We start from the raw sequence: 27,441 nt of genomic DNA, 5'->3' as shown, positions 1-27,441 counted from the left end.
CCACATCATGCCACCTCACATCTTCAAAGTCGGCTCGAAAATCAACACAAAAGTGTATCTGGATGCGCTGAACAGTATGACAATCCTTTGGTGCAATCAGGTAGCTGCTGGTAGACTCTGGGTGTGGCACTGGCAGCAGGCCCACAAGTCCAAAGAGACCCAGGCTTGGCTTTAGAAAAAGTGCTATGACTTTGTACCGTTCTCTCCTTGCCCCCCTCTCCTCCCCCAACCTTAACCTGCTGGACTACTTAATTTGGTCATTACTTGGGAACATCACCAACATGACCTCCCACAACACCAAAGCCAGCCTGATTGCTGCAATCCGCTAAGCATTCGCTGAGCTCTTGCCAGCACTTGTAGAAATGGCATGCTCCCAGTTCCGAACCCGTATCAAGGCGGTGATTGAGGCTGAAGGCAGCTACATTATATAGATGTCAGCTCTACTACATAATCAAGTTACCTGAATTGATTTTTTTTCAATAAAAATTTTTAAATAAAGCTGTAGTGTTGTTTTAGGGCAACAAATTTATCGTTCCATCTTGTATAATGGATGTGTAATTCAAGTCTTGTTTCAACAAAAGACATTTGCATTATTTTGATCCTATGCATCAACATTCTCTGAACCCCCAATTCGAATTTCTGGGGGAAAAAAAAAACTATATCGTGTGCAGAATTCTAACGAGTGCTCAACTACTTTTATGCAATAATTTGTCAGAATTATTGCAAAAAAAAATTAAAAAATAATGAAATGCTGAATAAGATACAAATGAAAAAATTATATATTGAATTTTAAGTGAAACAAACAGTATTTATGTAATTATCAGGTCTCAAATAGTAACGTATCCAAAAATTACGAAAAACGATGATAGATAAATAATTATTAATGAAAAAAGAAATTTGTGAAAGGAAACGAAATCACTATGTTACGCTTACTGAAAAGAGGTAAGTTGACAGGGGAGATAATTAAGTTCTGTTGCTTACGTCACATAACGAACATAAATTCAAATGTTGGACAAATTTTTTTCCCATATAAACTTCATCAAAAACAGTTTCTCATTAATATTTGTGACATGACAATTACATAGATACCTTTTGTTAAACTTTAAATTCAATATTTTTTCGTTTGTATAATATACGGGGTGGAACGATAAAATTGCCGCCCTAGAAAAGACAACATGATTTCACTTCCGTTTGATGAAAACCAGTTTTCTTTTTTTGTTGCAGACCATTAGTTGTGCACAAATCCCAAGAGCAATAGAAGCCTTCTATCATGTCTGAAAGTGACACAATATTCAACGAGCGAGATCGGAAATGCACCGCTGTAAAACTCATGCTCTTTACCGATCAAAATTATGACAACAGGACCACTGCCAGCACCCTCAAAATGCATTGCTGGATTGCCATGAATAACAGGGGCATGACCAAGATAATGAAAACAATAGGTAGGATTGAAACTGCTATCCTACCCAAAGCCGGCCAGAGGTTTACTTGGCCAAAAACATGGTGAGACGACAACAACTATGGATGGCAGTAATTGCTGAGAATGCAGTTAGGAGATTCAGAGTTCCTATCCCGTCACGGTTACCACCTGACGAAGGCCAGAGGAATAGTTGGCCGAAACGTCGTGAAACAACAACTAAGAAAAGATGAGGATAATAGTCCGCAATAAATAAATTAATGGATCAGAGGGTGCTGTAAATTACATTGTTATGGATAACTGAACTTATGCCTTCATGACCTGAAAATTTCATTTCTCTGTTGCAGATATTGATGGTGTGATTCTAAGAAAGCAAAAAAAAAACAAAAAAAAAAAAAAAAAAAACAAATATATAACAAATAAATGTTACCAAAGGCAAGATAAGTTATTCTTTTGCCTACCTGAGTAATTTTTTTTTTGAAGGTGGGTACAACTTATTTTAAAGCGTTTATTTACTTGGAAAAATTAGTTAGCATTCATTTAAGTTTCCATGAAAACAGAATGGTGAACATGAGGCGCTCATATGAGGGACCTCGATAATCGCTCAAAAATCAAAAATTAAACCAAATACTGGTACGTTAGTGTTGAGATTTCATAGACACATTATGAAATCTGAACACTAACGTACAATGTACTGTACATGCAATAACCCTTATCCTTGAGTGGCTTCCGGGCCTTGATAAGTGGTGACCTCCTTGTAAAAAAAAAAAAAAGCCTACCCAATAAAGGCCAATATGGCATTTATTGCATTTGTTTTTACTAGTATTTTGTTTAATTTCCTATTTTTGAGCAATTATCAATTGAGTGGGTTTCTACAGGTTTAGTTTTCGATTTTTGCGCGATTATCACGCCTCCCCAGATGACTGTCCCATGTCAGCCATTTTGCTCTCATACTAACATAACGCTCGACACTACTTGGTGCTTTAGAAGGAGTTAAAACCTCAAAAAAATTACTCGGGTAGGTAGAAGAGTAACTTACCTTGCCTTTGGTAATATCTATTTGTTCTTTGACCAGTGACCAATTTTTTGCTTGTTATCTATGCTACATGTTCATTTTTTTTCTATAAAACTATAACTTTATCTTTATAATGGCATTTTAGTCTATATGGATACAACAGTCAATGTATGTATGTGTGAAAATATTTACCTGACAAACTCTTAAACTACGGGTCACATAACACAGATATAAACAAGAAATTGTAATCATGCTCCAAGTAAAATCTTTGTTTGGATGGATGAATCACGCGTACGGAAATGTGTCGGCAAGTTGAAATGCAAAATGTTCATTTCAACTTGTCGACACATTTCTATTACTTTTGTGCATGCGCAAATTCATTCATAGCTTGAAGTGGTTTAATTTTAAATCTTTCTAGCTCAAGCGGTAGGGAATGCAGCTGGAGTATTAAATGTTTTGATTTCGATTCTAGCTGAGGACATTTATGGCATATTTTTATAACTTTAGAAATCAGTACTATATATATATATATATATATATATATATATATATATATATATAAGAACAAGTAATTAATAAAACATGTTAAAAAGCACTTTGAAAAAGAGTTAAAAACTTTCTTGGATTCTGCATCTTTGAATTTTACTGTCATTGGAAATTTTACCCTTCACCAGACTATCCATTCGCGTGAAATCACTTTTTATTCACCCTATTCCCTCTGCTTCACTTTTTGTTATCAAGTAAGATCTATGACTTACTTGTAATTTCATTTAATACTTTTGCAAGCAAAATCAGATCCAGCATTTTGCTAAATCTTACCCTCTGATGAGAAGGAAAGTATTTCTGTGAAACTCTGCGGGTTAAGGACTATCCATTTATTTAGTGTTTCCTTTTTAAAATTAAATATGTTTTTAACTCTTTTTCAAAGTGTTTTTTAAAATGTTTTATTAACTACTTGTTCTTATTATAAGCTCTATTTCCTATTTGGTTTTATCGAGCTTTTACATCTGGTTGAGATTACTTTATAAATATTAATTCTTTAATATTTATAATTCACTTTAGTTTTGCCATCTTGGATCATTTTGGTAAACTTAACTGCAATTCTTATTTTATATACATACATATATATATATATATATATATATGTACACTAGCAGTGAAAATAAAATTTATCGAGTTTATAATGTGGAAGAGTTTTCAATATCCAAGGGAGTTAACTGCAATCGATTAATTTAACAATTTGCCATTTCAAAACACAAATGTCGGACCATTACTGTGGATGAGTTTTTGTTAAAAATATATCTAGCACATCTACTCCATCATTTTTCATAAGTTTTTGGAATTAAGGTCTACGTGTACGAGTGGTACTACCCCCCCCTATATATATATATTTTATTTTGGTCATTTTTATCAAATTTTTCAGCAAATTATTATTGAATGGACAATCGATTTACTAGAAGGTTGTCTTTGAAACTGAGCACCCCCTACAAATATTTAAAAATTGATTTTTTTTTTATAGACTGGTTGACTTGTGTCCATTCAATAATAATCTGCTGCAAAAAGGGCGAAAATAAAAAAAATAGAGGGAGAGAGTGGGGGTACTGCTCGTATACATGAAGTGGAATCTATACTCTATAACAAATAAATGTTATCAAAGGCAAGATAAGTTACTTTTCTACCAAACTGGATATATTTTTTGTGTTTTTATTCAATTTAACATATTTATTCAGCTCGAAAAACATACAGTGTTTACCGATGTATTGGAACATTCAAGATGACGTCTTATTCTCTCTTTAACACAGTAAGTGTGGGAAAAGATGTTATAAATAAAAAACCGGATAAAATACTGTTAAAAACTCGCTCAATACATGTTACCGTGACATAGGTTGACATATTCGGCAGGTTTTTAATAGTATTTTGTATAGTTTTTTATTTATAACACCTTTTTCCAAACTTACGGTGTTAAAGAGGGTGTGAGACGCCATCTTGAATTTTCGAATACATCGGTAAACACTATGTTTTTCAAGCTGAATAAACATGTTAAATTGAATAAAAACACGAAAAATATATCCAGTTTGATAGAAAAGTAACTTATCTTGCCTTTGATAACATTTATTTGTTATATATTTGTTTTTTGACAACTTTTTCGAATCTATGTGTACAGTAATACAAACCCCAACTTGCTCTATAGGAATTTTAGATAGTTCTCAGGCAGGGGTTTACCTGTCCCACTTAATTGTGAGTGGTACAGTATGGAGATCCATTTGCGGCCTTCAGAACAGATACCAGGAAGTGATGGTCAACCCTATTGAAAGCTTTGGACTGATCCAAATTAATCAATGCGGCTTTTGTGTCTTCTATCTCTCCTAAGATCGTACGAATCAGTTGCAAGTTGTCTTGAATCAATCTCCCTCTCACTGTATAGTTCTGCTCTGGTTCGATCAATTTGCCAATAATAACCTGCAGCCGATTCGATAGGACATTGGCTAAAATCTTTAGCTCTGTGTTTAGCAGAGTTATGGACCTGTAATCATCTAGTTCTTCCCTACCATGCCTATCTGTTTTCCTCAGCAATGCAATCACTCTCTTGGTGACTTGACCCCAGTTGGAGCCCTCGTTAAGTTAGTGGTTCAACACATCTGTCAGAATCGGTATCAACATGGGCGACAGCTTTAAATACAATTCGTAAGTCAGACCATCGTCCCAGTGATCTGTTGCAGTAGACTTGCTTCAGTACAGTTAGGACCTCCTGCTCAGTTACCTTGACCTTGCAACTAGCCGCCTCGAGGTGGGGAGAGTCAGCCAAATAGTCAACAAATTCATGGCAAGGAGATTGAGCTGTTGCGTGAAACGCTCTTCGAAATGCTCTCCAAATCGGTTGCAGATCCTCCGAGTCAACCTCAGATTGCGTCCGTCTGGGTGCTTGACCCTAGATATATACTTGTCTTTGATCGTGGTCCGAAGGCCAAGAAAGAAAAAAGGCAGGCCTTATTTAAATAGAAAATACAACTTTCTTTTTATATATATATATATATATATATATATATATATTGTTATTACATTTTCACCCCCAAACAAAGCACATTGCCACTTTGATATGAGGGGCTTCTATCAGGGACATAAGCTACAGGCATACTATGTAGGGAGTTGGGCAGCAAGATGTCGGTTTACATTACACTTGAACTTTTGCATGTCAGTACATTTGGGGGAAGCAGAATCCCAGAAGAGAGTTGCAAAAGTCTAGCAGTTCTGGGGAAGAAACTACTGGAGTAGAAAGCTCTCTTACATCTAGGGATCTCTACTGTGTAGGGGTGGGATTTAGCTGCTTGTCGGGTTAGTCGGGGGTATTTATATCGAGGAGGTACAAGTGCTTGCAGTTAGTCAGAGCATTCACCATTAAAATACTTGTAAAACAGGCAGAGGGATGCAATATTCCGTCGATGAAACAGAGGCTGAAGCTTAGATGCCAGTTCAGGACCTATCAGGTTGGCGACTCTTTTGAACCTTGTCTAGGAGTGAGACTAGTAGCAGATGCACTAGCCCAAATATGACAACAATATGAATCGTGGAATTGGATTCATCTGCAAAAGATCTAGCAAATTTGCATATTCTTTTAAACATTCATTTTACTTAATTTTCTTATGGGATGGTCATCTTTAGTTAACTATTACGTGTAATTATATTCATGCAGATATTCTACATGATTTATACTTGTATAATATTTGCGAAAAAAAGGTTATAGTAAACACAAACCTCTTTCGATATATATTTATGTATGCATACATTTGTTTTAAAATTTTTACCTACCAAACTCTTGTCAGTATTTGGTCTACAGACATGAAACTTAATATATAGGGTATTCAAACCAATGTGAAACTTTATATTTGGGTTTTAGCCGGGGAAAATCGGTGCAACAGTGTGAAAATTAAAAAAAAATGGAATTTATAAAATTTTTAAATCATTAGGATATATTGGGTCCAATATCATCTTCTATAATATAAATCTCACCCGTCTGTTTAAATGTATAAAAGTTTCGACAAAGGCGACAGATTTTCACAAGATGGGTATCGTTTTGAAGCTCGACTCTTTGGACGACAAATATCGAAAAATTAGTTAAAAACATAAATTCCTTCACCCTCAACTGGGCACTTTTCTACTGGAAGGGGTCGCTTTTTTCGACGAATATTTTCGAAAATCATCCCCTCTTTTCAATTGACTAGCCTTAATTTAAACCTTTGTCACTTCCGGTTTAGCGATGGACGCAACAGCAAAGACGTCACTTTTTTTTTCACATTCTTTTCCTCCTTCGCGGTACAGGTTTGAGCCTGCCTACTACGAATTTTTTTTTTTTTGCTCAACACACCTCAAAACACCCGGGCAACCAGGCTAGTATAATAATACAAAATTGCATTAATCAAAATATCATATTTAAGCGTATTTTATGACCGGGCAATGCTGGGCGGCCTGCTAGTTTAATTTCGACATGACATACAACGGTAAAATTTGCAGAGAATGTTCTGTTTTATGGTTGTTGTAAAAATGGAACGGAAAGTTAAATTTCGTTCCGTTTTAATCCTTTTTTTTAGTGTGCCTCCAAAAACGAAAGTAATCGAAAGAATAACATTCAACAATAGTACTTTTTATATATAAAAAACCGAAAGATTTTTTTATATACGAAAATAAAATTTTAACAAAAGCGAAATAATTTTTAAACGAAAAAAAAAAAAAGAATCAATTTTGCACACTTTTTTTTTTTTTTTTTTTTTTTTTTTTTTTTAATGAAACTGTCGACTTTTATAGGTTTTCGGGTAGGCTTACAATGAATAAACACCCCCAACTTCCCCATGTTAAGAACGGCTTTCAGAATACCCCCCCTCATACCTTTTCAGCATACCCGAAAACTCAACAAAAGTTGACATGTCAAATGTGAACGAGGAGTTGGGTGTAATGTAAAAAAAAAAATGTACCGAATTTAAAACGAAACGAAATTTAATTTTCCGTCCCATTTTTATAACAACCATAAAACAGAGCATTCTCCGCAAGTTTTACCGAAATATAAACAGAAATCAATTCAATATGTATGTCACGTAATCACGGGAAAAACACGGATGCAGACATGAAGTTGTGTTGTTATATATATATATATATATATATATATATATATATATATAGCTCTCGATGAGAGTGAGGGATCTTCGTCTGTGTACATTTCGATAAAAATAACACGTGAACGAACATTAAAATAAAAATTTAATTAAAAGAAAAAAAAAAATAATTTCCATTTTTAGTTGTCGTTTATTTAATTCAATAAATAAATTTAATTTTAAATGTACTTTTGTTGTGTTTTTTGTTGTTTTCTTTTTTGTTTGCTTTCTTTTTTTTTTTTTTAACGCACAAGTTTAAAAATCGGGTGTGTTTTGAGGGAGGGTATCTTATTTATATCACGTGCTTTAAATAAAATAAAATAAAAATTAAGTAAACCAAGTCTCGTTGAAGCTAATTTCGATTAAATCTGTTGACGAAATTAACAAAACCGAAAATTATTTCTTAACTGAAAAAAAAAAAAAAAAAAAACAATCCGGGGAACCTGCTTTTTGTTTATAAATAAAATTATTTTTTGTGCATATATAGATCAATCCCCACGGCTGCCCATATTGACGTACTATTTTTTGTTTTGGTTTTGCCAGTGTTATTGATTGATTTATTTGTTGCAGTCATTTGAACAGTATTTGTTTTTATAATAAAAATCATTTTTTTAAAGAATGAAAACTAGAAAACAAACACAAGATTTTTTTTAAGCAATAACAACAAAAAAAGAATAAAATAGGTATTATATAAATATATGCGTAAAAAAGAATGCAATATAAACTAACTCAGTAATTTTATTTTTCAGGAACCCGAGTTTTATTTTGTGCGATCGCCTTGCGGTTGTCGTAATTCATTTTCGAACCGATTATTAGAGTCAATATGGAAAGCCATGGGGCCTGATCTATACGAATACCAGTATTCTCACCCCCACCCCCGAAAAAAAAAAAATCGTTGACGTTTATAAACGATTTTCTTTACAAATGTCCAGCAAACACATTTAAAAAATACACGAATAAAACATTATTTATTTATTTTTTTTAATTTTTATTTTTAGTAAAATTGCATTCTAGTTAGCAGTTGAAAACAGAAACTGCTGCAACCGAAAAACAAACATTTTTGAACGAATGAGTTTTTATTATCGTTCAGATCATTCGGACTACTATTCTCTCGTTCGTTGCATTCACAGCGTTTTTGGCCGATTTGACCTCTGACCTTTTTTTTTTTTTTTTCTCCTCCAAACTTAATTTTCTAGTCGAAACTGAAAATCTCGAATGTCGAATTCTGGAATCTGGAGACATAACCTTTTTATTTCATCCGCCGTGATAGATTGTTTTCGTTCTGAGTAAAAGTTTTAATTTATATGCACTTGTGCAAGCAACACCCATTGGTAAATTAATTCAGTACCTATGCAGAATACGAACTGTGCTATTTTTTAAAAATTGATTTCAATATACGATTTTCAAGTTAAATTCAAAATTTACGGAAAGGTTTGTTGCCAGTTTGTTTATTAAATTTGTTAAAACTGTTAGGTGGAAGTACAAAATAGTTTTTAGAAATGCCCCTTACTCTCCCTATGTTAAGAATGGGTTTCTAATTAACGTGATTATCTCAGCAAGGTCCGTATTTTGCACGAGTCAGTACCATTGTTTTCATTTTAGGAGAATTTTGGGTGAAAGTGCACTAGGGAAGGGGGACCGCCCGAAGACTTACCTTTAAGAAGTTGATTGCGGGAGGTTGAAAATAAGAAAATGCCTTTCTGAATAAAAACCCCCCAACCTCCCCGATGTTAAGAACGGCTTTCGGAATAAACACCCTTTGAAGGTTGGACAACCAGTAGTACACATTAACCGAATTTTGTTTTCCGATAAAGGTGGAATTAAAAAGAAAACCCCTTCCTCATATTGGGAATGGCTTTTTAAATTTGTTGGGAGATGTAAAACTGCAGTACTACTGCACACTTGTCACCTGTGGTGAATACTGAACCTGCAGATTACTGCCACTCAGCAATGATTGTTGACCAACCGTTGGCGTTGCGCCATGGATTTGTGCGTGTTTTTTTATTTATTTATTTTTGTTCACGATATTTAGTGCAAGTAAACTAATTACAAATAAAATTACAGAAAGATCTTTATGATGTACGTATCCGTCACGGAACAAAAATGTCATATTCAAAAAAAAAAAAAAAAAAAAAAAAAAAAAAAAAAAAAATCACGTAAATTGATCAAGTATAAAGGAAGAAAATCAAGTTTTATGACGAAGCGAGACGTTGTGTTTTTAACCGCTGTGCTGTGCTTACTAAAGAGGGAGGCAACTCAATTTGAATTACAGAGATCAAAATCATCCTTGTAATGGCTACGATTTACTATTTAAATCGCTAAAACTCGTAAAAAATGATTTATAAACTATGTATGATCAATTTACGTGATTTTTGGAATATTACATTTTCGTTCCGTGACGGGTACGTACATGATAAAGATTTTTTTAAATACTTTTTTATTTTTTTAACTGGGTTAAATTTCGAATAATATAAATCAGACAGACATAAACGACATAAAAACATGAAAGGGTGAAAAAAAAAAAGAAAAAAAAAAGTGATAATAAACACGATCGACTTACTTTCATACCGCAGTCTTCTCCATGGTGCGTATAATGGACACACTGCGGGTGGATCCTCGGAACTGGCACCGCTGTTCGATTGCGACATGGGTGACGGCTGCCCGACGGCAGAGCCAATTTGTTTCAGTACGTCAGTCTCGACAGTTGAGTTGTTCTCGATGGAGGTGGCCATCTTAAAAAATAAATAAATTCGTGTCAGTCCCGCAGAAACTGACAATTCTTCCTCGTTATGACGTCATACGGCGCCAAGTTGAAAACGTGCGACGATTTTGCAGCTATTTTAATTTCGAAACAACAACAATCTGTCCATGACCCCCAACGCACCACCCGGAAGTTGTAATTTATGGCAACGGAGCTAATCCGTTGCACTGTTTCAATAAGTATTAGTACTCTTTATTTAATAATTTGTTAAAAACATCCTTGATACAATAGGAACGTATTTGCATTTCTCGAATCCACGAATATGGATGCATTAACATATGTGAAATAAGGGTTGAGTGAGTTCGTGGTTATTTTATAGAGTTCATATTTTACAGTCACCACGGGACAGAGTTAAACACCAGGGTCCTTTTTTTTTTTTAACGTGGAGAAAAAGAACAAAAATAAACATTGTCTCAGTTATAAAGGATTTCTCCTCCACTGAGAGAGAACAAGAAATTGAAGTGTGGCCCGAACTTTCGTGACTTTTATCCAGAAGTAATTAAGTGCAGAAAAAGAAAAGCTGTATTATACATTGTATTCTTTGGCGGCCATCTTTTTTATGCACGTGCAGTGTCAGTCATAGATGAGTAGATTTGTTTATGACGCGCGCCCGCGCGTAAGAAATGCCCGTTAAAGAATACAATGGATAATACTTTTTATATTTCGATAACTACTTATTTCTGCAAAATTTCAATGCAATTTTCGTATTCAGCATAGTCGAAAAACTATAAAAGTCGCCATTTAAAAGAAAATTGTTAAGGTTGACCTAATCTAAAAAAAACTACCAAATATTATTTACTTAATTGTCATGTCGACAATAGTAATATATCCAAAAACTATGAAAATTTATCGAGTAGAACAACTAATATTGTATAAAATAAAATACGCATCAAGTGCGCTTGAAAGCCAAATCACAACGTAATATTAGGAAAATAAACAAATATTTTACTTGTTTGAAATTTATCACAAATATAATGGCAAGGAAGAAGAAAAGAAAAAAGAAACAAAAGAATACACTGAAATATATTTGCGTATTCAAACAAGTAAAATATTTGTTTATTTTCCTAATATTACGTTGTGATTTGGCTTTCAAGCGCATTTGATGCGTATTTTATTTTATTCAAATTAAAACAACATTTCTATTGAACTTTCATTCTTGAACTAATATTGTTTTTAGTTTTTAAAAAGGTCTATCGTTATAGGCAACAAATATTGCAGCCATTGAACAAGTGATCTAAAATATTCGTTTACAAAGGTCGTGCGTGCTCCTACCTCCTATTTAAAACGTCTAAGAAAAATGGAATTTTACCCAGTTTTCCGTAAAAATTACTTTGATACTTATACAGTTTAATCAAGACATTAAAAAATGAAAATATCGGAGAAAAAAAAAAAAAAAAAAAAGGTTATATTGTAACTATCCGTTTTGAACTGAAGATCTCCGATGACGGCGCGTTGAAGATAGCCATCTTTGAATTTTTTTTAACACGCGACGGGGAGATAACTCAGTTTAAAGCGCCAAAACTCTCTCTACCCATCTCTAATACTAGCTTTTCTTCCTAAAATTCGGACCTTTTGCTCGGTTTCATAACAAATTTTTTTTTCGCCGTAAAAAAAGAAAAGAAAACTACTTGATGAAATTAAGTGAATATTTTTTTTTTTCGGAGAACTTCATTCCATAACGGATACGTACAATATAAGCTTCTTTTCTTTCTTTTTTTTTTCTTTTTTTTTTTTTTTTCGATATTTTCAGTTTTTAATGTCTTGATTAAAATGTGCAAGCACCATTACTTTTAACTATAAATAACTTTCTACTCAGTGATTAAAACGACATAAAAAAAAAATCGGTAAAACTTGCGGAGAATGCTGTTTTACTGCTGTGTAAAAAAATGGAACGGAAATTTAAATTTCGTTCCGTTTTAAATTCGTTGTTACTTCTACACTTTATCGCTGAAACTGGATACGCCATTTTATTTCGAGCACCTGCCGTTAAAATCCAAGAAAGAAATCAGTATTTTAAATTATGGCCGAATCATGAAATAAATAAATAAATAAATAAATAAAAAATTAAACTGGAGAACGATTGCTTCCAGAAAGAATAAATTAACCTAAATTAAATGAAAAATTTTCCTGTTTTCTTGAATTAAATCGAAACATTTCCAATTAAACAATTACGGATATATGTTCTCTTTCACTTTCTTTATTTACTTTTTTTCATAGTTCTTTCCGGAAGTTTATCTAGTTTAATTTTTTTTGTTATTTATTTCTAACTTCGGCCATAGTTTAAAATACTGATTTTTCCCTCTGATTCTAATCGACAGGTGCTCGAAATAAAATGGCATCTCCAGTTTCGGCGATAAAGTGTAGAAGTTTAGGGAATTTCCCTAATAAAATAAAATAACACAATTCCATGAACAATGACAAACAACTTCTTCAACTTAACAAGGGAAAGGTTTATTTGCAAAGCGTACTGAAGGAAGAAAGTAGAGTCGGGTCTCCACTGCCTTACGAGGTAGTTACAACCCGCGGCTGTCGTCAATACCTTTAGTAGGAGCAGCGAAGAGAACAGGCGTCTAGCACCGACGAAGGCTGGTAGCGTAAGAGAGAGTTTTCTTCTGGGACCGGAAGCTGTCTGGTCCCTAGGGGTCAATTTGTATTCGTGCGCAAGTCCTCAGATTGGACAGTCTAGCGCCTCATCACTCACTCAGAGGAAACGAATGCGCGAGAAGAAAAGGGGTCCATTTGTGTCTGCTACATAACCCCCTGCTTAGGCTGAAAGCCGACAGAGAGAAAGGTAGCATGACAAATAGCAGAAAGAAAAATACAATAAGAAATGTCCGTCTCTTTAGGTTATTTTCTTGCAGAAAAAAATGTTCTTACTTTTCTGTGAAAAGTTGGAATATTTGCAGAAAACGTTCTGCTCTAAAAAGGAGAGAAGAAAAATGTTCTTTTTCAACAGAAATACACTGTTTTGCAAAGTCTCTTCGGCCAATGTACCCGTCGACCACTACGTGTAGTGGTCACATAATTGTTCTCACGTGGAACATTTACCTCAGGTGTATGATTATGCTGTGTGTATGTTGGAGGAATGTGTGGCTCAGGTGTTAATGTGTCCAGAAAGGCTCTTTTTACCCTATCTACCGATACTGTCTCTTTTTTACCACTAATGTCTAGGATAAAAGTTTTATCAGTGCGTGAAAGCACGCGATAAGGGCCAGTGTAAGGTGGAGTTAGGGGGGCTTTTACTGCGTCCTTTCTAAGGAATACGTGAGTCCATGTCGCTATGTCCTTCGGAACCAAAGATTTAATGGTCTGTTCCCTAGGGTGCATCGGCGGTAGCTTACTGAGATAAGCTCGTAGTCTGTTGACATATAGAGCTGTGTCAGTTGATATATCCTCTATCGGGGTCAGCATCTGACCTGGCAACGATAGAGGTGCTCCATAGACCAGTTCGGCTGCGGAATATCCCAGGTCCTCCTTGATTGATGCCCGACAGCCAAGAAGGATGACCGGTATGTACTCGCTCCATCGCTGTTGATCAGGGTAAGCGCGTAATGCAGCTTTCAATTGGCGATGGAAGCGTTCTATCATCCCATTTGAAGCAGGGTGATAGCTTGTTGTCCGAATGCGAGTGATCCCGAGGATCTTGGACAGTTCCCGGAATAGGTGGGATTCGAATTGTGCACCACGATCAGTGGTGATTGTAGTGGGAACTCCGTAGCGCGATATCCAGCCTGATATAAGGGCTCGCGCTACAGATTCAGCCGAAATGTCACTAAGTGGGATGGCTTCTGGCCACCGTGTGAAACGGTCTATGCAGGTCAGGAGATAAGTGAATCCCTGACTGACCGGCCATGGTCCAACCAAGTCAATGTGAACATGGCTAAACCGAGCGTCTGGGGTGCTGAATGTTCCAAGGGGTGCGCGGATATGCTCGTGCACCTTTGACTTTTGGCAGGATACACAGGAACGTGACCAAGCAATGATGTCACGCCTCATGTTAGGCCAGAAAAATCTAGCTGTAATCAGCTTTACTGTGGCTTTGCGTCCGGGGTGTGCCAGGTTGTGTAGAGTGTCGAAAACAACTCTACGGTGGGTCGTTGGAACGAATGGTCGAGGTGAATCCGTTGAGGTGTCACAGATGATCTGCGTGTCAGAAGTAGGCACGGGCAGATATGCGAATTTGCAAGTCCCGAATTCAGGTGACGATGGATCCAACGTGTCCAGACTTGGCTGGTCTAAGGCCATCTGTTGCAAATCGATATCCGATGGTGAGGACAGAGAATTGATGGGCAGGCGAGACAATGCGTCTGCTGCTGCGTTCTGCTCACCCGCGATATGTCGGATATCACTAGTAAACTGCGAAACAAAGTCCAAATGACGTGTTTCGCGGGGAGAATATTTGTCCGGCTTAGCACGCAGTGCGTATGTAAGCGGACGGTGATCGGTGTAGATCACAAATTGTCGGCCCTCGAGTGAATGTTGGAAGTGTTTCACTGCGAGGTACATTGCCAGTAGTTCGCGGCCAAACGTGCTGTAACGTTGTTCGGCCGGTTTCAGCTGTCGCGAAAAGTATGCTAGAGGTTGTAACTGTTGTTGGTGCTGCTGTTGCAGCACTGCACCTACAGCTGTGCCCGATGCATCAACGACCAGTGAAAACTGGGCATCGGGTACAGGATGTGCCAGCAAAGATGTCGTCGCTAGTTTATTTTTCACTTCCGCAAATGCTTTAAGTTGGATCTCATTAAGTGAGATCTGCTCGTTTTTCTTCTTCCTGTTACGTAACAGGTCGGAAAGAGGAGCTAAGAGATCCGCACAGTGTGGGATAAAGCGTCTGTAGTAATTCAACAGACCAAGGAAGTGCCTAAGTTGGCGAAGTGAAGTGGGCGGTTGAAGGTCTTGTAGAGCCTTCACCTTTTCCGGCAACGGAGATATACCGTCTGGGCTGATAATGTGGCCCAGGAAAACTAGTGACGTAACACCGAAAACACATTTACCAGGGTTAATCCTCACTTGGTATTGCTGAAACCGTTCAAAAAGTAGGCGGAGGTGAGTGACGTGTTCCTCAGGTGAGGCACTAGCCACGAGAATGTCATCTATATAGTTATAGACGAAATCTAAATCACGCACTACTTCATCCATAAAGCGCTGAAAAGTACTGGCAGCGTTACGTAGGCCGAAAGGCATAGTAAGAAATTCAAACGCTCCAAATGGAGTTGTAACCGCAGTCTTGGGTATGTCGGCCGGATTCACCGGGATCTGATGGTAAGCCTTAACCAGATCTAGCTTAGAGAAAGTCTTACAACCATGCAGAGAGGAAGCAAAGTCCTGAATATGCGGGATTGGGTAACGATCAGGTACCGTCATGGCATTGAGTCGTCTATAGTCCCCAGTTGGACGCCAATCTCCGTCTCGTTTTGGAACCATATGCAGAGGGGAAGCCCAAGGACTGGACGAGGGGCGTATAATTCCCAACTGTAGCATATGATTAAATTCTGCCTTCGCTGCTTTAAGTTTATCCACAGGAAGGCGACGAGAGCGTGAGAACACAGGAGCACCTGTGGTCTCAATATGATGTTTTGTGGTGTGCGTGGGTTTGCTCACCACAAAATTTAAATTGGTTAACTCCGGGTAGGAGTGTAGCACCTCATGGTATGGGTCATTTGCAGCGGCAATGAAAAATACCGGGCTGATAGATGGGGCATTAGATAACGAGCCAGGGACGGAAAGTTCCGTGCTAACGTCTATCAGCCGGCGTCTGCGCATGTCGACCATTAAATTAAAATTATGCAAGAAATCCGCGCCTAGTATGGGGTACGGTAGATCTGCTACAGTGAAAACCCACGTAAAGTCTCTCCGTAAATTCAAGTCCAGAGAACGTGAAATTTGACCGTACGTGGGGATAGGTGAATGGTTCACCGCTTGCAGTGTTATCAATGACACTGGTGGCCTTTCTTTAAGTAGCCTAAGTGGCCATATACTACAAACAGCGCCAGTGTCTACCAAGCAACGTGCTTGAGATTTTACGTCAGTGACGAAATAGGCACGGTTATTTGCATTTTGTGGAAAGTTTGCCGTGCTCGTCTTTCCACAATTTAGTTTCCCTGGTTGTTAAAAGTGCAGGGCATTTTACAATTCCGTGCTTCAGCGCCATAGCGACTATGATAAAAACATAGTCCCGGCATGTTTGCACGGCGACGGTGGTGCGGGGAAGATGAGCGGCTTTTGTAGCGGCGTCTGGGTGAGTGCGACCTGCCCATATTGAGCTTGCTCACCTCTCTAGTGAGGCGTTCGATGGCCGTTAGTATAGCCACCGATGTAGCATCCTGTCTTACATTTGCGGTGCCTGCGGGTACCTCAGTAGGCTGTTGTGGAATCGCCGCGGTGGTAGGCCCCCTCACAAAGTCCATGACCTTGTCCGCCGATGCTGCTACTACATCGACGGTGTGTTTTTCAAACATTGGCGCAAGTATGGCCTTTACCTGCGCCGGCAGCCTTGAGAAAAAGAGCTGCTTAATTAAGGCACTGTCAGGAGGGACGTCCTCTGCCAGTTCCCTCATTCTACGGAGTAGTTCCGTCGGCCTGCGGTCACCTAAGTGCTCGTCATGGACCAGCGTTTGAAAACGCTTTTCCGCCGACACGGACGTCCGTAGTAGCACCTCCCGTTTTATGCTATCGTAAGTGGAGTTTAACGGGGTGTCCGTTATTAAGTCCTTGACCGCAGGAGTCAATGACGCGGGGAAGGCACTGAATAAAATGTGCAGCTTCGTTTGCTCTGACACGTTGTTCGCCGCAAAATAAGACTCGAGTTGAGCAAACCAGACCCGGACGTCCCCAGCGAAGGCAGGCAACGTTGTCATCGTCACTACCGAAAGTAGATACCAAACATTTTTAAAAAAAATATATATATATAATGTATCCGAAATCTGAAAGGACGCCGAATATGGACCACGTGGAGAAGAAAGGAGAAATATGGAGAAAATCTTTAAACAGAGACAATACAAAAAAAAAAAAAAATTTAACAGGTTAATGGGGGAGGAGAAGAAAGAAACAAAATTACCATGAAATAAAGCTAAAACAAAATTATATCAGGAAGAGCCGTGAAGCAAAAAAAAATGTGGACAATATGGGTTTTTTTTTTTTTTTTTTTTTTTTTTTTTATAAATGTGTGTGAACCTGAAGATAAATGAACTCTTTAAGTACTTACATTTTGGCCGAAGAGTGCTAATGCGGAAAAACTTCGTGAAAGTTCTTTTCTTTTTTTTTTTTTTTTTTTTTTTTTTTTTTTGTTGTCGAGTTTTTTCTTTTTCGTACACCAAGAAAGTGTCACCTCTTTTTGTAGGTTGGCGTTCTTTTTTTTTATGTGTAGCCCGCCGTTGTGAAAGAAAAGGGTGTTTTTTCTTTGTTTTTTTTTTTTTTGTTTTTTTTATGCTCCTTAGTTTATAATATATATATATATATATATATATATATATATATATATATATAACGGGAAAAAAAACGATAAGGAAGAGAGGGAAATAACGTCTTTTTTTTTTTTTTAAGTTTTAAATGTGCTCTCCCGAATCCGTTGTCTGTTTATGAGTGTGGTTGGAAACCATGTGCTGGTTTTTAAAATGCGCGCCTTACCCTGTTAAAAAGCGAAAGAATGTCTGTTCGGAAATGTGTTATCACGACGGAGTCACCATTTTAGGGAATTTCCCTAATAAAATAAAATAACACAATTCCATGAACAATGACAAACAACTTCTTCAACTTAACAAGGGAAAGGTTTATTTGCAAAGCGTACTGAAGGAAGAAAGTAGAGTCGGGTCTCCACTGCCTTACGAGGTAGTTACAACCCGCGGCTGTCGTCAATACCTTTAGTAGGAGCAGCGAAGAGAACAGGCGTCTAGCACCGACGAAGGCTGGTAGCGTAAGAGAGAGTTTTCTTCTGGGACCGGAAGCTGTCTGGTCCCTAGGGGTCAATTTGTATTCGTGCGCAAGTCCTCAGATTGGACAGTCTAGCGCCTCATCACTCACTCAGAGGAAACGAATGCGCGAGAAGAAAAGGGGTCCATTTGTGTCTGCTACAGAAGCACCAATTCGGTACATTTTTTACATTACATCCAACTCATCGTTCACATTCGATATGTCAACTTTTATAGGTTTTCGGGTATGCTGTGTGCGGAATTTCCACACATAGGTTTTGCCCCTGGCAGAATGAAAAAACCTATCAAAATTACACCAGGCTCGCCTTTAAAACTTCAACGTAAATTTTATTAAAGCAAAAGATCCAAGTTGTAAAAAATGCGTCATCTTTTGCTATCTGCCATAATGGGCCGGTAACACCCCAAAGGGGTAATAGTTCATCTCGATAAAAGCTGGGTTCAAAATCCAACGCTGAACGCTGCACGACGGGTTGAAGAGTTGAGTAATATCTTCCAAGATGGTTACTGTAAGTTGGGTAGCCTCGAAGAGTCCACTGTAGATAACTGTCCAAATGGCAGACAAATGACAGATCAAACTGTAGACCTTAATTTCCTCTCTGACAGATATTATATTGTAATGATGAAAGTCAATTGATTCACAGAGCACGACAGTGTGCGATAATATAATAATTCGATCAACATAAGGGCATTGGTGTTTGCAAACGATAACATTTTGCCCCACATTAGGGCATTAAACCGTCTTAATGAGACAAAGTGATTTGAGGCTTATGCAAAACTGCTAAATAGACATACACAGAAAATTTTGGACAAATATGGTAAAATAGTCCCAAAAATGGAGTGCTTTTATTAGCCCTAAAAGAGCCCCTGGGGCACACCCAAGAGTTATGGCGAAGTATAAACAAACAAAATTATATAGAAATCAGTTAGTTGCAACTTTTCAGAAAGTTTTTAAAAATCCAAGGCATCAGTTTTTTTTAATAAGCACAAAAGTGTCAATTTTAGCCATTTTAACCTGAAAGGCACCCTGGGGTGGGAGGGGGGCAACCGGAGTTTTCCTGGAAAATCCGTTCTGTTACTTTTTTACTCATATCATGTTTAATGTTTGTGCAAAATTTCAAAAACTTCCAAGGCGTAACTATTGAGAAAAGTGTGGACAGACGAACGGACAAGGGTGAATTTACAGGTCCACCGTCCTTTTGTCGGGAGACCAACAATATTAGTTCGTTAATTGTCATGTCGAAAATAGTAATATATCCAAAAATTATGAAAATTCATCGAGTAGAACAATTGCTATTTTGTTTTAGTAAAAAAAAGTCTATCTCTGTGGTCTAAAACGGTATGTCGTTAACGCGCTAAAATAATGTTATTATTTAGAAACCCATTCTTAACATAGGGAGGGGAGAGCGTATTTTGTAACTATTCGTGGTAACATAGATGCATAAGCACAACAAAAAAATTCAGAAAAATCTTTATTATGTAAGTATCCATCACGGAACAAAAATGTCATATTCCAAAAATAAGTTAAATTGATCAATTAGATATTTTTAACAAAAAAATCAAATTTTTTTAGCAATTAATAATATTTTGCAGCCATTAGCTGGATATTCTAAATAAAACATCTCGGTAGTCGAATTGAGTTGTTCCCTTGATTTCTAAAGCATCTCTTTCGTCATAAAAATGTGATTTCCTTATAAGGAAAAAAAACTACTTAATCAATATACATGATTTTTGGAGTATGACATTTTCGTTCAGTGACGGGTAGGTACATAATAAACATTTTTTCTTTTTTTTTTAGGTTGGATTCTGGACATGCACCTACTTCTGTATCTAATTAGGTGCATGTGTGTGTTCTCGTTTGTTTTTGCGAGGGGGGAGTACAAATCGTGGTGCCGTGCTGTTAAAAATTTGCCAATTACATCATGCCTCTCATTGTATTTCTTTTGGACCATTCAAATCGGTCGATTATATTTACTGTGGAGCGTTTTGCTTTCGTGGGTTTTTTGTATTGCTTGGCTTTTTTTTTCAGTTCATCAAGTTATCCGTGGAAGAAGGATGTTTTGAAACTCACCCTCTGCATGAGGCATAATGGAGCCTCCGACTTTCGTCTCTTTGAGACTTTTATTTCAAGCCTAAATAATTAGGCTCATTGACTATTATTTAAGTCCGCTAGAGACTTTTTATAGATCTGAATTGCTGACCTGATACCAACGACTTTTCCTACCTGAACATTAATTATGAACTTCTGCAATATCCTCTCAGTGTGAGGACTGAATCTTTTTACATCAGAAGGCATCATATCAACCCCTTCAAACGGCTGCAAACTCATATCTTCAAAGACAGATGAACCAGCTACTAGTTCCTGTTGAAGATGAAGGACTGTCACCTTTCGAGGTTGTTAACAGCTCTGTTTACAGAGGCAAAAAGCGGGCATTCCTTTTTTGCAACCGAAGATCTAATAAAATTATTAAATTTTAAAGATAGGCCTTTGTTGTGTTTGTCTTATTTTGTCACTGTCTTGGAGTAAAAAGTAGTAAGATAAATATTTAACACTGCTTTCTTTCTTTTTTTTTTTTTTCTTTTTTTTTTTTTTGCAAAACAGGAAAGATTTAAGTTAAGTCTGTTACGTGTTTAATTGTAAAATTAGAAGGAATTACGTTAAACTGTTAAAAAAATACTACTCTTCGGTCAATAAAAAACTTTGTCATCACGATAATTTAAATTATTGTCCATATGGTCTTAAAGCGTGATGCTTAACTTTGAAAATTAAAGTTTGAAGATTTAAATCAATTCATTGTTAATAAATATTGCTTCTTATTAATTGATTTTTTTTTTAAATCGTTTAAATCTATAATTATTGTAATTTTTTAAAAACTCAGTTACGAGTTATATCCAAAAAAAAAAATTTTCCGCTGATATTAATAATAATCTATAAATATAAAAGCGAAAATGTATGTATGTATGTATGTGTGTTCGCTTTTTCTGTATGTCTACAAAAGGCTTCTTTCAGAGAAGCGGTCGGTCGCTTCACAACTTTTTAAAACTTTTTATATCACATATAAATCATAATATCTCACAGTTAACAACGAAGCTCGCCTGTCTATTTAATTTGCTCGATTTCGGGAAGATAAATATTCAACATTTGTCGCTCGCCGCATGTTGGTTAGTCTTTTTCCTATAACATCTTGGGAAAATAAAAATCCCGCAGTCAAACTTGACCTCATTAACTCATTAAAACGGGCACCTGTCAAATCCAAATAGTTAAATAAATTCAAACATGTTTCCGTTAGCATCTTGCGTTGGGGCAATGGTTAACGTCGCACGTTTTTGTTTTTTTTTCACACTTTAATTTACAACTTTGCCTCAAGGGTTCGGGTTCGATCCTCATACTTACTTTTTTTTTTTTTTTACCCCCCACCCCCACCCCGGAGTTTCCACACACACCTCCAAACACCCGGGCAATGCCGAGTACCCCTCACTAGTCTACTATATAAATCTCACCTGTCTGTTTAAATATATGTATATGTTTGTATGTCTGCCTAAAACTTTCGACAGAGGCGACGGATTTTCACAAGATAGGTATCCTTTTGAAGCTTGACCCTTCAGACGACAAATATCGAAAAAATTGGCCAAAAACATTAATTCTTTCACCCTCAAGTGGCCAGTTTTCTACAAGGAGAGTTGTTTTTTTTTTTTTTTTTGCTGACATTTTTTGCAAGTCATTCAAACCTCGCGTAAACGACGTCGCATTAAAGGTGTTATTTCGACTGCCTGTGGCGTCACAACTGCGGTAGGCGCATCGATAAGCGCTTGTTTTTTTTACCTCTTTTTCCTTCGGCGTGTTACGGGTTCGAGCCTTCTTACTACTCCTATTTTTTTTTTGCTCAACCAACACCCTTACACACACCTCCATTTTCTTTTCCGCCTTCGCATCACGGGTTCGAGCCCGCCTGCTTACTACAACTTTTTTTTTTTTTTTTTTTGCTCAACACACACCTATAAATACCCGGGCAACGCCGGGCATCCAGGCTAGTTAATAATAATTCTTTTTCAGTATATGAATATTTCTTTTTTTTTTCGTAGTGCTAAGGCTACATCTTATGTGTTATTATCTGCTGTTGAATGATGTATTTATTTCGTTTGCCTCTCTTTCTCTTCGCCATTGATAAGATATTGCGGTTGGAAGGAAGGGGAAAGATATATGAATTACATTATTTGGGGATAGTTGTCTCCCTTGCATCATTAATAATAACTGTTTCTTCTAGAGTGGAATCTTTCTCTTCGTCGTTGTTCCTTTTTTTTTTTTACATGGGAGTCACCACTTATCAAGGCCCGGAAGCCACTCAGGAATAAGGGTTATTGCATGTACAGTAATCAATGAGATAGTATTGTAGTAATCATTAGTATTGAAGATTTGATAAAGAAAGAAGCTTTGTTCATGGAATCTACATTTTGATTTAGGCACAGATAAAGAGTGGAGAAAGTTTTTGACAGTGGTTTCAGCTAGACGGGTGTTTTTCATAAAAGACTGACGCGGGGGGGACTAGAGATTGAAACTCAGACGAGCACCTACCATGGAAATAACGATAAAACAAAGATAGGCTTGCAATGTCTCTTCTGTGGGAGAGAGGCTGCAGGGAAGAGAAAAGGGCATCCCCCACTAAGCCACAAAGTCTATTTTGTACTCTGTCAAGGCAGGATAGGCTGTTTTTAGCAGCTCCTGCCCAGACATGGCAGCAGTATTCCATTCTTGGACGTACTTGCCTTTTATATAGATAGAGAATTGCATCAGTAGTGAGATATCTTCTGGAGCGGTAGAAGGATCCCACCATCTTTCCAGCGACCTTGGCAACAGACTTGATGTACGTGTTCAATTTCAGATCAGGGTAAAGGTCAAGCCCAGAAGCTTGTCAAGACATAAGGCTTCTCCTAGACGAGAGCCATCCATTTCAATTGATGCCAGATGGGGATCAGAGCATTGATGATGTAAAGATAGGAGCTTGGTTTTAGATGCATTAAAGATGTTGGATACAAGCAGTCGGAAGTCATTCTTTTCATGGGCAGTTTTAAACCAATTAAGCCCTGGAAAAAAATTAAAGTCAGGGATGGTGTAGATGCCTGTAAACACTCTTATTGGGTGTAATTCTTTGAAACTTAAGGAAGTTAAAGCCTCCTTTAAATTGGGATTTTAAAAACTCTTTCTATTTTCTGCTCTATTTGCAAACGACCTAAATCTGAAATTTCAACGTGGATAGATTCGAATGAAATCACGTCAAAATTGACTAATGAAGGTTCCTGTCTTTGTCCAGGATACATCGAATTAAATGGAATAATAGGTCTGGATCTAAGTCAACAGATAAATAACCTCCGTCTAATTAAATGTTTGGGAGGTACTTCTTGGAAGATTTCCAAGTACATATTTCCTTTCAGTGAATGGTCCAAATTTTTTCATTTTAATTCAAATAATAAGGAAGAGTTACCAAAGTTTGATAAGGTAGAAAATGGTCAGACGTCCCCTCAACTTGTAATAGTAATGATTACACATGAGTTGATAAAACTTGTATTCCTTAATAAGGTTTTATTAAACGAAAGGTTATTTAGAATTAAAATTAATTTAACAAAATATGAAAATAAAGACAAATCTCTATGATGTACATGCAAGTCATGGAACGAAGATGTCATATTCTAAAAATCACGTCAGTGAATAAAGTAATTTTATTTTTTAACTAAAAAAAATCAAATTTTATGACAGATGAGAAGAGAGCCGCCATGTTGTTTAAGAATGTGTTAAAATTCAAGACGGACAACTCAATTTGACTGCAGAGATTTTGTTTATATTCAAAATAATTAAAACTTTTTAATCAGTAAAAAGTAAATAAGTTTGGGTTTCTTTTTATTTTAAAAAAAATAAATACATGATCAAGTTACGTGACTTTTGGAATATGACATCATCATTCCATGACAGGGACATACACCATAAAAAATTTTCACTGATGTGTGTGTTTTTAAAAAATTATATCAAATGCTAAATATAAAATATAGTGGGGCAGGTTATCTCAATATTCCATAAGAATCTTTCACTTAGTGATACAAGCACCAAGTGAAAGATTGTTTCAGCAATCTGACCCACTACTAACAAAATACTCTCTAAGCGATTTGTCAACTGGAGAATGCGAGTAAAGGGAGGTAATTATATATATATATATATATATATATATATATATATATATATATATATATAATGCATGAATGACAAAAGTCTATATTCCAAATTTAATGATGTTGACCATCTTACAATTCATTCCTTTAATTCAGCTGACACAATTCTTGACAGTATCTGTTTCGTAGCACAAAATCAATCAATTATTATATCAATCAGTGAATCTACTCTTAACGCACCATGAATCAAATTTTGGGTTCAAAATGGAATAATGTAAGCATATTATAAGGTATTTGCAGCTTCTCTTCCAATTTTCAGATTTTTTAATCATGTCCAAACGCATTTTATTTCCTTCTGGTGGATTGATTGTTGCTATTTCTTCTGAGGAGTTAAGGGCAAAATAGATTCACTGATTGATATGATAATTAAGTTTTTGATTTTGCGCTACGAAACAGATACTGTCAAGAATTGTAAATGTCAACTGAATTAAAGAATAAATTGTAAGATGGTCAACATCATTAAATTTGAAATATAGACTTTTGTCATTCATTCATTATATGCTCTGTAATTACATTGAGCTTCTTAAATAAGGATTGGTATATATAAAAAGGAAATATAGATTCGTAGATTCCATGAGAAAAGCTTATTTCTTAGAACTGCACGCCTATGGAATTGCCTTCCGTTTTCCTGCTTTCCAGCTGATTACAATATAGTTGTCTTCAAGTCTAACGTAAACAACTTTTTGATGAGTCGTTTCATATAAGTTAACAAATGTACCAAATTTCCATTACTAATGATTACTATATTGTCCAATTTCTACTGTACAGTCTTTAACCCTTATCCTCGAGTGGCCTCAAGGCCTTGATAAATGGTGATGCCTATGTAAAAAAAAAATATATATATATAAGTCAATAAAGAATATTTCCACAGAAATATATATATATATATATATATATGTATATATATATTTTTTTCTTTTGGAATACTTCCACAGGGGAAAATTGTTCCCAACTCGCATTTAGGTAAAAATGCACTTTCGTAAATAATTGAATTCATTCAAAACGTATCGCAAAAACAAAAACAAATAAAACCCAAGTAAATCGCGATATATCCAAACAGTCGTGCAAGATGGACGAACGGATTAAGGGTTTAGGCTCATTACCGTGGGCTCCCGATTTCGAATCTCGCTAGATTCAGTCGCTCTGGTGAGTCGTGGACGACGAGACACGTGTCGGTGGATGGTTATATTTTAAAAACAATATATATGCCGCTCCCCATATGGGGAAGGGAAAATTGTTCCCAACTCGCATTTAGGTAAAAATGCGCTTTCCTAAATAACTGAATTCATTTAAAACTTATCACAAAAACAAATAGCATCTATATATATATATATATAATACATAAAACTAGTATGAAAGTAGTATGTAAAATATCATTCATATTTATTAAAAAACCAATTCTCTATTGAAAATTATATTGTACTTAATATATAGTAGTAAAGACTTGGTGCCTTCAGCTAGAAATGAAATCAAAACATTTAGCACTCCAGCCGTATCTATCACCTACCAATGCAGCTGCATTAAATGACTTGAAGAAAGTGTTCAACTGAGCTTCAATCTATGGTCCCCCCTCGCCAAACTTTCACAAGAAACACTAGACTAGCTGAAAACATTATCAATAATTTTCCCCACTCTTTATCTGTGCCTAAACCTAAACATAGATTCCATGATCAAAGCTTCTTTCTTAGAACTGCACGCCTGTGGAATTGTCTTCCATTTTCCTGCTCTCCAGCTTTCTATAACATGGTTGTCTTCAAGTCCAACATAAACAAATTTCTGATGAGCCGTTCCACTTAAGTTAACAAATTTACCGAACTTCCATTACTATCGATTACTATATTGTCCTTTTGACTACTCTACACTCTTTAACTCTTATCCTTGAGTGGCCTATCGGCCTTGATAAGTGGTGACGTTTATGTAAAAAAAAAAAAAAAAAAAAAAAATGAATTTAATTTGGGCATGCGCAGAAAGAAGTAAAAATGCCGGCAAGTTGAAATGCAAACTTCATTTTTCATCCATCCAAACAAAGATTTTACTCGTTATAAACCATCTTTGGTGTATGATTTCTATTTCCTGTTTATTTTAGTGTGATGTGGCATTTGTAGTTTAAGAGTTCATCCGTTAAATTATTTATACACACACACATGTTTTACTTATATAGACTAGCGGGACCTGTGGAAATTCCACAGCGGCATTCTGTGGACGTTCAGCATGAATGGAGACCACGCGATATTGTTGTAGCTTTTTTGTTAAAACTTTAAAAGTATTTATCTAAGTAATCTGATTAATGTAGTGTCAGAATATATTTGGTTATTACGGTTTATTTCCAATATCCTTATAGGAGTCTGTGACATTTCTATTGTATGGACGCCCAGCATGAACATAAACTCCATGATATCATTATACTATCTTTAGACAGAACAGATATTACTCTTGGATCTTAGCCAGAAGACCAAGAAGATATATTTTAGTTTCACATACGGCTCAAAAGCAACATTTATTTATTTTTTTGATCTACATTGTGTCTTCAGTGATCGGGAGATCCTATTTGTTAAAAAGGGGGATAGAAAGTGATAACATACTACGAACATTAAATAAATCGAATAATTCATAATCTGGAAACCGTAAGACGTATTACGCACGTTAAAAGTGCTGTGGTATTAATATATAGATTAAGCTGGTTGGATTATTAGCTTTGAACTCACAAGAACGACGGTTATTTACCATCTTGTGAGCGAACACTGTTGATTCATTACATTAAGATGTGAAAGAAACTCCGATAGTTTTCAGCCTTTCGGTTTGCATTCTTATTTTTGATTCATTCTCTCCAACTCAAATAAATCTATCATTCTAGAAAAAAATAAAAAAAATAAAAATAAAAACACCCCCTACCCTGCGTCACCTAACCAACCCAACAATCGATAGACAAGTTAACTCATGCTTCAATTTTTTTAAAGTTT

General features: G+C 36.2%; 1 protein-coding gene across 8 annotated transcripts in view; it reads right to left on the bottom strand.

Moving 5' to 3' along the window:
• The window catches only part of LOC145266567 (RUN and FYVE domain-containing protein 2-like), a 328,450-nt gene extending 317,994 nt beyond the window's left edge, over positions 1 to 10,456 (bottom strand). For 3 of the 8 annotated variants that reach the window (XM_080122403.1, XM_080122393.1, XM_080122400.1), the window contains exon 1: positions 10,137 to 10,439. In XM_080122403.1, the coding sequence (XP_079978529.1) occupies positions 10,137 to 10,308 (172 nt within the window). In that variant the 5' untranslated portion in view covers positions 10,309 to 10,439. Of the gene's footprint in view, positions 1 to 10,136 lie in introns of all 8 variants that reach the window. The other 5 variants (XM_080122390.1, XM_080122398.1, XM_080122395.1 and 2 more) reach the window with 4 other exon arrangements.
• Between the last annotated feature and the right edge of the window lie 16,985 nt (positions 10,457 to 27,441).

This window comes from Euprymna scolopes, chromosome 41 (assembly GCF_053919585.1).
Source record: "Euprymna scolopes isolate OS-2025 chromosome 41, ASM5391958v1, whole genome shotgun sequence".
NCBI lineage: Eukaryota > Metazoa > Mollusca > Cephalopoda > Sepiida > Sepiolidae > Euprymna > Euprymna scolopes.
This window is presented reverse-complemented; position numbering and strand designations above follow the sequence as displayed.